This window comes from Rhipicephalus microplus, chromosome 5, assembly GCF_043290135.1.
Source record: "Rhipicephalus microplus isolate Deutch F79 chromosome 5, USDA_Rmic, whole genome shotgun sequence".
Lineage (NCBI taxonomy): Eukaryota > Metazoa > Arthropoda > Arachnida > Ixodida > Ixodidae > Rhipicephalus > Rhipicephalus microplus.
In genome coordinates this window covers 70,007,068-70,022,419 of record NC_134704.1, presented here as the reverse complement: position 1 = coordinate 70,022,419, position 15,352 = coordinate 70,007,068, and the positions used below count along the sequence as shown (strand labels likewise).

Sequence of the window (15,352 nt, the reverse complement as noted above, 5' to 3'; positions counted from 1 at the left end):
TTAATCCTGAGCCCTCCCCTACGGCGCGCTTCATCGCCTGCGTTGCGTCGGCACGTTAAACCATACAATCAATCGATACCTTGATAAATCGTGCGGACATGAGGCACGTTTACTTTGACCCGACCAGGGCGCGTTGAGTCGAAATAAACAGGTTTTCTGGACTCGCCCTCCCCATGTATAAGCGGACGCGTCGGGGCGGAGAGTCGTCGCGGCGAGTCCCGTCGACACGGAGACAGGGGGTAGGTTCACCGAACTCGCAGCGCTCAGAAAGGGCATGTATAACCGGTCGCGCTGAGTTGACGGCTCGTGACCTCTCCCGCCCGTCGCGGTCTCCGCTTCCCCATCACTCTGACGTTGCTCTTTCTCTGTCGGCCGGTACGCGCACGCTAGGCACGATGACATCCTCGCGGGCTCCACGCACCATGTGGACAGATCATGAAATAACGACGTTGCTAGCTTTAGTCAACGAGAAAAAACTGAGTGATTTGCTCCAATCCTGCAAGGAAATATAAAAAAATAGCAAATTACTTTCATTCTTAAGCATAAACGAGGCACAATAGAAATAGAGCTGTAAAATTGCGTCAAAATGGTATGCGGCCGTATGAATTTTTACGTAAGCCGATAGAAATTTTACTCAAAAATGTATATTGCATTCCAATTGAAATTACAAGCCCTCAGATTAAAAATTCATCGTGTAAGGATCTCACTGTCCAGTCCAAAAGCCACAGAAATCAGATCAGCCCAACAAAGTGAGCGTATGAGGCAAGAGGAACACGGTGCACTTAATTGTGGTGGAACTGTACACTTTGTTCCAGCAATTGTTGAGGGTCGGTAGTCATTTTCATTTAAAAACTGCTTATTGTTTTCAATTTAAAATTTTCAACGAGGTTCAGGGCGCCGCTTAATTCGTATTAGCGACAAGCCACAACTATTGCAAAAAGTGACTCGCGTGTAGGGCTTCAAAGGATTTTCCACAGCATCAGGTACACAAATGAAAGGCGTTACAAACCATGAATCACGGCGAATTCCTGGAGAGACCAGCCAGGGGTGAAGAGGGGACGGTGCGTCAGGCTGCGGATACGCCTGCGGCGAGCGCTGTGCCGCAACGGAACCACTGCTGCCATCGCGTTGTGCAGTGTTAGCCAAGACAGCAACGCAACCATAAAGTAAAGCTGGTGCAAACTGAGAAAAAATACCAAGACAGCCATCGCGGTGGCGGAGCGACAACTGCGTAAACAACCGCAGCCCACAGCGGCGAGAGCGCAGGCTTGGAGGAGCGGAAACCGGTACCGGCTTTCGGCTCGCCTCGACGCAAAGCATCGCTGCGATCACCGCTCACCTCAACTCGTCCGTGCGAGTTCATATAAACTCGGGCGCGTCGAGGTAACCTGAACCCGCCACTCAACTCAGCCCGCCCCCGTCGCGTCCATGTACACGGGCCTATGGTGTCAAGGCACCTCGCCTGAGTCAGTAGGCGTGAAGGGCGCGCGCGGCTGGCGCAGCCACCTAGCGAAGGGCGGCCGGCGCGATGTGACGTCGTCGACGTCACGTCACGTGACGCGCAGGCCTGAAAAGCTTCCGGGGTTGATGGCACGGCAGGACTCGTCGAAGGTGGTGGTGGTAGTGATTAGAATGAAGAGGAAAAAGGCACCTAATTTCTGTCTGCCTTCAGGCGACACGGCGCAGTGCCTTATAGGGGTGGGGGGAAGGAGGGATAAAAAGAATAGAAGGAAAGTAGAAGCAGAAGAAGACAGCCAACGAGAGGAAAAAAGAAGGAGATAGGAAAGTGGGGATCCGGTCGAAGCAGTCCAAGGGCGGGGTGCCACAATGCGAGAGCTACACGGCGTCAGGAGACCGCGGAGGGCGAACCAGTCGGCGGGAGCTACGCTGAAGTCGGAGATCGCGAGGGCACAACCGTCCAGCTTGAAATCCTGCGAGCGAATCGTCGAAGGGGAGCGCCGGAGAAGGAGTCGAGTCCGGCCGTGTGGACGGTTAAATACCTTCCGCGCGCGATTCCAGAAAATTCTCTTCATGTCGTCGGCGCGATGCGCAGCGAAGGCTGGGGGAAAGGGCGAGACGGTTCGAAGGCCTTCTGCGACGGATGACGCAACCCGGCTTCACCACGCCCCTTTCCATCTAGAACACTCGAGGACTGGCTCGGGCGCCGATGAGAGGAGGTTCGTCGGCGAACCTATACGCTTCCGAGGGAAGAGGGTCACCGCCCGGGGAGTCTTCGGGGAGCCGCCGGAAGCCGCCCGGGGAGTCTGGTTTTCTCTTTTTTTTATCGTTGACCTCGCGGCATTTTTCCCGCGCTTTATCGCGAGAATTTGGCGGCGCGCCCTTTTTTAGCGCTCGTTTTGTGACAGAGGGTGAAGTTTACCCGCGCAGCGCATTCGCGCGTTCGAGTACCATCCGATACCTCATCGTATGAGCCACTCGCGTGAAGCACATAACAATAGCGGGAACACAGCACGGAACAGCGCGTGCAGGAACAAAGAAAAGACGAAGTCTGAAAAAGCGCGTGCTCATCGTCATTGTCCACAGCCGGTTAAGGGAACGCTGGTGTTCCAGGGTGCAACTGCTGCAGGAACCATTGTCACTCTGAGGAATGCACTCGCCAAGAGGAATGCACTCGCCAAGAGTCGGGCCGACTGACCAGCCCGGAAGTCCTTTGTACCCAGCCACCTTCCGCAACATGACTCCATATGAAGACGCATATCTGGACCATGACATGGCTTACCCTATCCCAGAGCCTACACCGCATGATCCATTCATGGATACCGCCAACATGCTGCCAGAAAACGTACCATTGTCTGAACAGGTGAGCGACAACTCCCCGCCGCTCACAGATCACGCCACTTCGGTGGATGGATGCAATCGCGAAGACGGTAACGACACTTCGCCATTTGCCAAGCTGCTGCCTTCCACCGATATTCTCGCCGATAAAGACGACAACGAAGGTAGCAGCGCTGGCAACGTGGTCATCATGTCCGATGCGGTGCAGCGGGATATTAAGGAACCAGAGAGGCCCTTGTCTGCCTACGCGCTTTACTTCCGCGACACCCATGCTAGCATCCAACTCCAGAACCCCAACGCCAGCTTCACCGAGATGTCCCAGATGGTGGCCTCCATATGGAAGGAACTCGAACCGGAGCACAAGCTCGTGTACAAGAGGAAGGCTAAAGTTGCCAAGAAGGAATACCGCAGGGCCATCGCGGAGCACAGATCCAGGCTCAGCATGAACAGCTCTTCCGATCAACTGGACATTAGTCGAAGGAGCGGCTACATGAGTTCACCACCAGGTGCGATGAGCGTGCCACCGAGAGGCAGCATGTCTCTTCTGCAGAACAGCAACCCGCTGCTGAGCTCGGCGATGGATGGCAACTCGCCACGTGATTACATGGACGTGGCGTCACCTGAGGACGTTCTCACTACCCAGCAGCAGCAGCAGCAGAGGCAGCAGCCTCCCATGGCACTGAACTCGATGTTCCAGAAGCCAAAGCAGACGTCCGTGACTCCGACTCACCGCTGTCCACAACAAATGGGGATAAATTCTCTTCGACCTTCGGCACCTTGCAGTGCGAGTGACCGCAAGCCGGAGATGTCGGCTTCACTTGGCAACCAGACTTCCGGCTGTGGTACAGGTGTGCAAAACCAGCAGGGGGAGATGCCAGTTATTACGTTCACTCGATGCCGCCGAAGTGGGTGCACCAATCCGCCCGTTCCTTCGCTCGAGTGGGACGTAGAGTACTGCAGCAGTGAGTGTGTCATCCTGCACTGCAAGAATGTATTCTCGAGCTGGGCAGCGCAGCGACAAACTGCTGACCGCCTCCCTCCACAGTGAGACACGTCAACTTCGACGCTGTGGCACGTTGTCCAAAGTCGTGCCTAATTGGTTGCTCTGTGTCGATACCACGCTCCTGCTTTCCTCCTCTGCTGCCCCCACCATATGCCCACTTCTTGTTTTTCTTTTCCTCCAGAACATCCCTTCCACGTTTTTTGTTTTTCTTTAAAAGGCTAAGCTGTGCACTCTAACGCTGTGCAATAAAGTTTTGTGATGGCTCCCCAGTGTTTCTCTAAGTCAACATTTCAACTTTTTAGTACACTTTGTGGTTATAAGATGGAGAAGAAGAGAAAAATGAGCCCCGTAACTGTCTGCATCAGCGTGCGACACCTCAACACTAGCTCACAAGGGATGGGGGTGAGGAGGGATTAAAAGGATAGAATTAAAGATATATATAGGGAGAGAGATGCGGTAAGACAGCGAGCGACGACATAAGAGAGATAGGAGAGATAGGAAAGATGGAAACACGGTCGCAGCAGTCCGAGGACGGGGCACCACTTGCGAGAGCTCTTGTCGGCGACGGGAGGTGGCGTAGGACCAACCCAGTCGGCTAGAGATGCGCTGTCGTCGGAGATCGCGAGGGCAGAACCGGCGGGCACGGAATCCAGCGAGCGAGTCTCTTACTGCTGCGCCGCTGGTTTTCCAGGTGAAGTTGAGGAGGTGCTCGAGCACCCGTCGACGATGATTGTTACTATAGGTATTCAAAACATAAAGCGCATTCCCAGCAATGATTGCGCCGATAATCACGTGATTATACTAGCTCGTTAAGATTTCAGGAACGAAACTTTGCAACCATCATCTTGTGAAGTAGCAATGCACCCACTACGCGCCTGTAAGCAAATGCGCGCTCAAGCCGATGTATATTTCTCTGTAGTAAGCTTCCTCGTGTTAGATTGGCAAGTCCCGGCTCATTTGACCACGCACGTATTCGTGAAGTGGTGCTTACTGGGTGAGTTGTTCATGCATTATCGTAGATATCAGCACGAAAAACGCACGCAAGGACCACACGTAAACAGCAGTGTCTACATGTCATCCATGTGGTGTCCGCATCGAGGGATCGCTCGTGCGCCTGTGCGTGCGGCGAGGAAAGAAGACGATGAGGACGCTGAGGCACGCTCTAAAGAGGCGTTGGCATGAGGAGGGGGGCGTGTGAGTGAATAAAAGGAAGGTGCACGCGGTGTGAGGATGGGTGCTCTTGGATGGCCGCACGCGAGCGTCCTACCTCAACCCCGCGAGGCACAAGTCTAAACTGCGGGCGTCACGTAGCCGCCAACTACCTCCGTCTCCTGCGCTTCGCAACTGCAAGCATCTAGCTCCCTTGCGAATTCCCAGGGACATCCGCCAACCTGCCGGAGGCTGCCCTCTCACCGCTCAGCACGTTATCTCGTCACCATGCCTTAGCGTGTACGCATCTTTGAACGTGATGCACAGTCAAGTGGGTGAGGTGAACCTGCGGCAACTTAGACCACACGACTTTTGTATGAGGTCAGAGTTGCTAATTGGCTGCTGTGTGCTGCCTTGGTGTATACTTCCTTTTAGTGTGTCTATGTGTGGTTCTTGTGTTCGTAAAGTGTTTCCAATCCTGCAAACAGCCTCGTAGATTGATGGGGTCGTCCACGCTCCCAACCTCTATATTCCATGAACTACGATTTCGTATGACAGTTCTTCGCTGTCTCCGTTGGTCGCACTGATTTATACGATGGTACGTATTCTTTGTGTATTCTCAGAGTCTAGCGAGTCTAGCCTGCTGTTGCGGCGAGCAACGTGAACGTTGCACTCTCCAGGCGGATGTCATACGCGACACTGATAGAGCGCCTCCACACCAGACACATCATCGGTGACGCCATGGTTCTTTAATGATACCAGTTACGAACCTGCGTTCGTAAACCCGCACAAGACAATACATACTATTTAGTGAAACCCCTTAGATTATCGCCCCACCTGGGAGCGAAGATACAAAACTAGATCGCCGCAGTGTCACCTTCGCGCGCGCTCATCGCTAGCGGCTCAAGACTGCACGCGGCACTGTAGCTTCATAGCGAGCGTTTGTTACTTTGTTTTTTTTTTTGGTAAACAGGTGATGTTGCAATCAGCAGATACTTCTCCTCCTGATTTCGGCCAATAGCATGTCCGGAACTCGATACACTTGGCCGATTTGGAGTTTCACAACACGTATAATTAAAGAACTCTGTGTGACCTTCGATCAGGCCCAGCGAGCCGCTGTGGTCAGCGGGGACTTAAACGACAGCCACAGTAGCAGTAATCCATCTATTTCCATTCATTAGCGTTCATACCTTCTTGTTATTGCCGTGGGTGCTTATGATGGTGATTGTGAAAAATTATGGCTGAGCTCAGTTACAATGGCAAGCCCAGTTACATTTAAACTATTCACAAGTTACTTATCGAAATGATGTAGCACCTGGTGTGATTCTACTATTGTGCCGAACGCTGTTCCATCTGGCAACGGGATTCCTTGCCGTACACGACACCAGTAAAAAGTTTTTTTTTTCCTGTGAAGGATAGACACTGGTGTGAATCTGCGGTAAAACATCTGACTGCCACGCTGAATGCCTGCGTTGGATTTCTGTTCGAACTCTGAAAGTTATAACTAACTACTATAGCAGCCGATGTGGCCTAAGTCAACAATGCTTTGGCGTATGAAACTCCACCGTGGCAGCGACTGAAGCCATCTTGGTGTTGTGGGTCGCTTTAACGCAAACGCAGTAGAGCAAGACACGCAAGAAGGTGTGAGTAGTTTGCTGATCCCTGTTAAGATAGCGCTTGTGCCACAGCCACCTTCCCGGTTAGGGTACGCAATTCCTGCTTGCGTGTCTTTTGAGCCACGATGGCCGGTCGCTTAAGCACGCTTTCACTTGCACATAGAGCGTACGACGCCTGGATTGATGTTATCGCACCTGCGAGTTTATATAGAACCTCACGGCGACGCCGATGGCAGAAATGTGCCGGGGGTGTGCATTCAATCACTTTCACAATAAAAATTTTGTTTAACAATGTAGCATGGGTAGAGCTCAGTAGAAGCGAGTAGGAATTAGGGAAGATAAACACGAGCCCTTTTTTTTTTCTTTACATGTGCAACCTTCGTGTTCTCGATCATTTGTTCTCTGCAGTGAACGATCACTTATATGGCGGCTATTTTTGGTCGCAACGTTTTACCGAGTGACAGAGAGAATGTCATCACTGGCACACCTTAATATTGACGCAAGACAGACGGAGTATTCAAACTACGCGCGCTAGTTCGCGCGCCCCCCAAGAGACCAGCGGCCCGATGATGAGACAAGAAAAGGCCGTGACGGTGCGCGCCTCCTCAGCACGGGATTTTGACAAAAACAAGTGGGGCACCGCTCGAGGGCTCGAAGTGGTGCACCGCTCTAGTGACGAAACTTTGAGGAAGAAGAGGTAATTTCTTTATTTAAGTGTACTCAGACCTTGGTTGGACGAGCGTTCACTCAATTAAATAGTTGCTACAGCTCGCAACAGTGCAGTTTCATAGAGCATCAATGCCCGGGTAACTCAAGCAAAAACTCAGTCGTCGCCAACGTGAGCTCGTCCCTCAGCAATGTCGAGTGCGTTCTAATAAATGACGGAAACGAGAAGACATCTTTTCACGGGCCACATTACCGCGGTATACCGTATACCGTACAGAGATCGGTGGCACGCGCACGCCAGCATTCCAAACCTCCTTGGCATTACCCAAGCAGTTGTATGAGACTGGTGCGTTTCGGTGTGAGCGTGCCGTAACGAACGAGGAGCACGCGGTGCCGGCACGCGGAAGAAACGCGGCAGCGCATAAAGTAGGCGAAGTGCCGCCGCTGACACGTCGGCCGGAAACGTGGTCCACCTTGTCGTGTGCTCGAACGACATCACGCAATACCTGCCTCGGAATACGTAAAAAAAATGCAAAAAACCTGACCATTCATTCGGTCAGACATTCGATCACTCATGTTCTGGTATGTTCCGGTCGACGGAAAATTATATGTATATATAAATATATATATATATATATATATATATATATATATATATATATATATATATATATATATATATATATATATATATATATATATATACATACATATTCTGACCTATCGCGCACTCATTTACGTATAGTGTTATAGTTCGAGGATGCCTGACACACAACCGCAGGGTTGAGGAAGTAACCAAGGTGACTCGGGTTGCGTTACTTTGACGTGACGCGAAGCCATCATTGATTCCATGTTCATTTTACCGAGATGGGAAAGGCCGCACTCGCCAAACTAAGCCGAATCAGCAGCGAAAAAAGGCGACAGAAAACAATGAACGTTGAACACGCAGAATCAGTAAAGAAAAAAAAAGAGAGGCCAGCCTCTCCGTTCAGGCATGCGCCGGCTTCCGAAGAAATACGTGCGAACTTGTTCCGTGCCCCATCCAAAGCCGGGACGCTTATAAACACGTTTTGTGAAAGGGAAACTGGGACCTGCATATCTCACCGGAAATCAACGGATATCCCTATAGGCATATCATTTTCAGCATTGTACGGCAATTCCTGCGTGTGTAGTACGAGAGATAACAAGCGGTGAAGGTGGCGTGGTTCGGCGAGACAAGGGGATCCGTATTGCACCGTTGCACCATTTCGGTCCATCGCAGCGAACGCTATACGACTCGTGTCAGCTAATGTCCAAGTCGGCGACAGGTGGCTGCATGCTTTGGTGATAAGGAGAAGGCGCGGATCGACTCTCTCCGTGAGCGCTGGCAACACTTTCATAGAGCTTTCATTAGGCCGAGTTCCAGCGATGTGTTACCACAGGTGGACAGTTCATGCTTGCTCAAGGTTTTTAAAGACTCCTTCTTGGGGACCTTCGACGGAAAAAGAATTTATCTGTCTGTCTGTCTGTCTGTCTGTCTGTCTGTCTGTCTGTCTGTCTGTCTGTCTGTCTGTCTGTACATTTCTCTGTTTGTCCGCCCTAACAATACCTCAAAAGGCACCAAACGACCAACCCTATCCGCAGCGCTCACCAATATTGCTCACGATTCAGTGTTCATAGCTGTGGGATTGTCAATTAAAAAGCAATTATTGCGCATATCTGAGGTGCCATGAAAACACGTCTATGTTTTGTATGTCTGCCTTTATACTAGAAGAGGCACAGACAAATGAGGAATGTAGCGTTTATCGCGCTGCGATGACAGTGCAACGTGATGCTCAAGAAGGTGTTTCTAACGCTTTGCTACGACATCACGGTGGTTGCACCTGCCCGTCGCTTTCCATTCTACACCTTATCACCTCCGAGACTGGTGCGCATCTTTCTCCTGCACGCCTTCGTTTTCGAAGACAACTGCCAGATGGCTGTTGTGTCTAACGCGCCTTAGAGTTACTGCGGCTGTATTCCAATTCTTCGACAGCACGTAGGCAGTCTACGCAGACTGCTTAGAAGACGGCAGCGAGCACATGCTGTCCGAGAATTGGAACACGTTTAGACAGCTTTCACGCGACGATGCGCCACCTCACGTCGAGAAGAAAAAGCGAAAAGAAACAAATGTAACAGTAGTAATTTCTGGCTTGTTTCGTGTTGAAATAAAAAACAAATAATGTTTACTCACTTTGAGCGTGTGGGAAAGCGTCTGCTTGTGTGCAAACGGCCATTCTGGCGAGATTTGATTTATCTGTGCGATTCGCTTAGCCGCCATCTTGTTTAGACAGCAAAGTAGCCGGCATCGTATTTGTCTACGACGCGGTCTTCTCTGAGCTGTCTACTTTGCCGGCTACGTGAGAATTGGAATGGGACTTAAGATGGCCGCCGTCCATTTAGCTGTCTAGTTAGCCGTATACGGTGAGTATTGGAACACAACCTGTGTATGCTACCTTTAGGTAGCGGAGTTGCGCCACTGTTTTCCGGGCACCGCTCGCTCTGCCTGCAGGAGTTCAGTGCCCCTATTCACCGAGCGCCATCACGTGGTCATAGTGGTTCAACTGCACTGTGGAGAAGCCAACGCTACGATGATTCCGGGCAGATGAAGCTTGTTTTACATCGGCTGTTGTTGTTCTCGCCGCACTTCTTCGGTACTGTAGTCATGTTGGTCGAGAGAAATGTGGTATCAAGTGCATTTGGTGGTAAATTGTACTACTTACAGCCCATGTGATTAGACGTGGGTGTTGATAGAGAAAATAGTTCAGTGAGGAAGGAATAAATGTTTGACTTCTTTTTATTAATCCATGGCACTGCAAACTTGCTAAATTTTTATTACCCACAGATGCAGTGATTACGTTATACATGCAGAGTTGGTCAGCGTGTGTCGGCTGCATGCGTCCCAATTGGTCTGACTAGTATACACTACAAATATAGGAACAATATGTTATACTAGGCTTATTCGAATCGGCAAGGTGTCTCAGCTAGCGCGTAAATTACGTGAATTCAATGCAGCTTTCAAGCCTTAAGCGGAAGGAATGTTGGGTGCGACAGAGCTGTTGAACAACGATTCGCATAAGCTGTCGTTAGCCGCGATTGTAATACGAGCGTAATAGAGAGCCTCACGTAATATTGGCATCGCACGGATACTCTCGATCGCTATCCAGCTTGATTCAGTTGAAGGCAATAAAACTACTCCTGGCTCCCTCACACAGTTAACGAACGAGTCCAACAGAATTAAAAAAAAAATTAACCCTAACTGGTTCGATCGCGATCAAAAGTGCAAAAATAATTTCATGTTAATAAATTGGAAAAACAGCTGAAAACAAGACGAAGCTAGTGTAACCAACCATCTGAATGGTTAACGAGCCGACGCACTCTGTTTTATTATTACATACCAAGAACGTAAGCATCAAATCAAGGCTTCTAGGCGTGACCGGAGCAACCGAGTTTTAATCATACCTTTAAAAAAATAGAAAGAAAGCGAAAAAATAAAGCCACGCTAATGCCATAGCCTCTCAATAGTGAGGGACAATGTAGCACTCTGAAGCGCGAGCGTTGCTCCTACGTGAGTGCGAGTGGCTTTCCCGCAAGACATCTGACCTCAAGATGGCGTACCTTGGCGCAACTCTGCTACCTGAAGGTAGCATATACAGTAACTGTAACGTGCCTCGATGCGCTCGTTCGCCTCCGCTACACGCTCGAGTCACTCTAACGCAGCGCCTCTAGAATACCATTCCCCGATTTTCTTGCGCAGAACAGCAAATAAACGTTTTGTTCACTGTCTCCAGGCGCAAGAATATCGTCTTTTGACTACATTTGCGGTGTAACATGCAGATTTGGAACCATTTTTTTTTTTCGTTTGGCTAGAGCTCCCACAGCCATATATCTCCTTTGCGAAGGGATATACGGCTCTGGCGCGCCTTGACAGGCCGGCACGGAATAGCCTTGACTGAACTGCACGGAATCGATGAGGTGCGGCAAATAGGCGTGTTCTCCCCTCTTCGCGTACCTCTTGTGCGCTTCTTTCTCTTCAGCCGTACGAGCTCGTTGTCGAGCAAAGTTACACCAGCTGTCACTTCGTCCAGCTTCTTTCGTGGTGACGTACGTCACTCACGCCCTTTTGCCTGCAGGCGAGGGCGTAACAAGTGTGTAATGAATTCTGCGACGCCAGTGTGGAGTGGTCCTTTTTCGTGCATCTCCGCTAGTAAGCGGAACGCGAAAGAACGTGTTCTCGGGTTACCGAATGGCGCTTTGAATGAACCGCGCCAGCGTCCAGTCTCGTTCGGTCTTTTCGTTCATCTCCGCGCTTTTGACGCGAGTCGTGTCCCTCGGTCTAATTTGGGTGCATGACTGATAAGCGAATAAATGTTTTCCAGATGAGGAGGTAGGAATGGGTCGCTTCTTCGCACTACTACTTCAGAGTTAGGCAACGGACGAGGGTCCATAAAAAAAGCCGTCAGTGCTTGTTAGGACGGACGCTTACGGAAGCAAGAATGTTTTTTTTTTCAGCAAAAAGAATATATAACGCATTTTAATTGGCGGAAATAATCTGCCTAGGTCAGAAAATACGAAAGTAGACGATCTCGCGTGAGCATGGTGTGTCGTCCAACTGTCAATCGTAATATACTTCAAGTTTCCTTGACGCTGTTGCATTTGCAACTAGGTGCCTTTGTCAGCACCAGTTCTGGCAGACTATGTGGACTCTCTTGTCGTGCGTGTAAGTTACCACCACGGTCTGGGCTCTTCCTGTTTGGGGCTTAGCTCTTGGAAGATGTTTTTATCGGTGTCGCTTTACTTGTTTCCGTTATCGGAAGCCTCACAAATAGTGCTGTCTCTATAAGCATTAGGCGTTTTACTTCGTCGTTTGATGGCGCGCGTGTCCTGTGTTGGCAGTTACCTCGTTCAATATACTTCTCAGTATTCAGCTTTATTATTAAAGTTAAAGACTTCTGTGTCCTACAAGTTTACGAGCGCGTTGTCGTAGAAACGCACATAAACAATCCAAAGGAGTAAAAAAAAAAGCAAAGAGATTCTGCAGATCTCATATCTAGCGGGATTCATTTTCATATGAAGGACCACACATATCGACAGCATTTGCAGTATTAGCTGGTAACTAATGTCCCAAGGTAACGCTAGCGCCAGTGGCGTACCAACTTTTTTGCAAGTTGGGGGGGGGGGGAGGGAAGGCACATACCTTCCTCGCCGGCTTAGGATGTGAAATAAAAGTGGTAATAAAAGTGAAATGTGATAATGAAAGAAATAATGCAAGTCTAAGATTTTAAAGCAAACTTTATTAAAAGAAAAAAATTACATATCATTCTTCTGCTACCTCGAAGCTAACTGCCTTGCCCGGCGACTCCGGCCTGACTCCACGGTTGAGAGGGGCTTTCTTCAGCCCACGGGGGGGCACACTACTGCAGGAAGCGTGACGGCAGAATTCCGTGTATTCACTCGCTGAAAACGCGTGAGCTCGGACGTATCGAGTTTCAACTACGCGCTGCACAGTACCGAAAAGCCATAAACACTGCCCTAAGGAGGGTTCGGACACAAAAGGACTCACACGCACATGGAGAGGCAGTGCTCCGACACTGACAACACGTTGTCCGAGGAGGAGTGAATAATACGGAGGGAGGGTAATCACGGTGGGGGGGGGGGGGGGGGGGTCGCGTGGAGTCTCCTCTAGAGCCCTACTAACACGAAGCCGCTACTAGGCGCAGTGTATTTCGCAATAAAGTGGAGGTTCCTTCCGGTCGACCTCGCGACCACCATCGTTCCGGACTTGAGGCCAGGGCCCCCGAAGGTTGAGGAGAAAAAGGTGCGGCGCCTGACGCGCGATTTAAGCCGCCGCGACACTTTTACCGCGTTGTTCGTTCACGTGCTTTGCGCGACTCGCTCTGTGTTTGTCGTCCGCTCCAGATTCGCTGGCCCGCTCCGGCCTCATCGCTCGCATGGCCGGGACAGAGTCGAGGGCCGTGGTGACCAGGAATCGTTACGCCGTGAGCTACGCGACGCTTCTTTCCACTTCTCCGAAGTGGCGCACTTGGTTCGACAGGGGTACCTGAAGGAAAAGGGGGATATGATGATGCTCCTTCATTCACGGATGGCTCATTTACCCCTTGCCACGCATCTGCTGGTGTGCACGCTCGGAAATTCACCCGGCTTTTCAACTCCAGTAGGGCGTCCGGCGTCTTGACCTACAATCGCAAGGAGCTAAACCAACGAGAAAGAGTCTCACCTCGAGAGTTCAGAAAATCTATTCAGAGCAGTGAACACACAAAATACTATCGTTGATACCATTCAGAATTACAAATTTAGAGCACTATCATTTACTGAGTATATTAACATCTAAGATAAATAACTTAAGCCCATTGAAGGAAATTAGAAAGTCAAGCCTGTTCTTTATTCTCCTTTTATCTCTCTCTTCTTTTTTTCTCTCTGTTCGCCGCTTTGTCTCTCTACCCCAGTACAGGGTAACAAACTGGGCGTGCGTCTGGTTAACCTGCCTGCCTTACCTTGCTTCTCTCCTCCTCTCTCGACTGGTGCTGTATCAAACGCCTACTTGAATGTGGGAAAAATGTGACAGTCGATTTACAACTTTCCGATACCATCATTTTTCGGGAAGTTCAATTAAAACTACCGTGAAATGCCGAGCAAGCGCCCCAACCTGAGCCAGCATTCCCTTCAATTTTTGGGAGATCTGGTAGGATTATCCTTCACCATAGGGGAGGCAGGATAGGTGCTTCCTCAGTATTTTACAGCGAGGTCGATATTCGTACTCGCGGACTATGTGCGAAATTTCACCGTGATGTATTTGTGCTCGTGCACGTGAATATTACACGATACGATGTTTACGAAAATCTCGTGCTCCAAACGAGACGTCACCAAACATTTTGTCAGTGAAACAGAGCGAGCTCTGGGTAACACCTTGGACAAAGCAGGAAGCTCTGGGTGAAACCTTGGAAGAAGTCTTGGCACCTCACGAGGTGAAAGGGGGGGGAGCGAGAGTCAGCTCAAGTAAAAACAAAATCAAAGAAAAACGAGCAACTGGCTGTTAGGCAACAACGCAAACGACTCAGGAATGTTGACAACGACCACAGTAAAAATCAAAACCTAGCGCGGTTGCGACAAGGGCAAACACACGCACAAGACAAGGAGATATCACGACTGACACGATACAAACGTAACAAGAACCATAATGAAGGAGGAAGGAGTTAAACGTCGAGTAAAAAAGAAATACATAAACGTGTGACTACATGGCACACGTCCTGGACCCTGAATTTGGCGCGTGCCTTACTTGTACTTCAACCTCACGTTACTCGTACATGACACGTCTTTCTGATCGCTTGTTTCTTGCGCTTTATTTCAGCCACGTTCCCTCGCGAAAGTGGTATAGTGGCTGATCTAATTAGCTTTGCGCGTGGTCGCGATGGCCGTTATCACTGCGGCAACTACCCTCTTAGGTTCGCCAAATTTTCAAGCTATGTACCAACAGGCCTACTTCCAGACTCAACTTACCCCCTGTACCCACCCCAGTGGTCAGGAGGTAACGGTCATATAGTTTTCTAATATACACTAGAGGGAACTCTGTCGCTAGTGTTTATGGGAGATAATAGACGCTAGTCTTCGTGAAACGTCAATAGTGAATACAGAGCTGCCTATCCAATTTTATAAACATTACGTATATACATCTTTGATACAGCCATTCAGTCGGGTTAACGTCAATTGTGATTAGGTACCGTGGGCTGAAGTTGATTTATATAGCAGTTTCCAGGGACAGCATCCTCGCGAGCATCAGCCTTTCTTTTAAAGCCGCAAGTAATTCGTCGCCCCCAAGTACAAAGACTAGGCAAATGTGTGTACTACCCATAATTCTTAAGATCGCTGAACGATAGCAGCGACAGAGTCCCCTCTAGTTAATTTTAGGAAACTCTATGGCAACGGTGCCTGACTGCTGACCAGCAGGCCGCGGGATCGAGTTCCGGTCGTGGCTGCCTCACTTTCAGTGGAAGCAAATTGCTATACAGGCCCATGTGCTTAAGTTTAGGGGCACGGTAAAGAATAACAAGTGATCAATGTTTAACAAGCACTCCGCTATGCCGCG

At 49.9% G+C, this 15,352-nt stretch overlaps 1 protein-coding gene across 1 annotated transcript; it reads left to right on the top strand.

Annotated features, from left to right (window-relative positions):
* Positions 1 to 2,353: 2,353 nt before the first annotated feature.
* Positions 2,354 to 4,063, top strand: LOC142817288 (TOX high mobility group box family member 4-B-like). The gene has a single exon (XM_075894343.1). It carries the CDS (start codon positions 2,609 to 2,611, stop codon positions 3,842 to 3,844), a length of 1,236 nt encoding a protein of 411 aa, XP_075750458.1. The 5' UTR covers positions 2,354 to 2,608; the 3' UTR covers positions 3,845 to 4,063.
* The last annotated feature ends 11,289 nt before the right edge of the window (positions 4,064 to 15,352 follow it).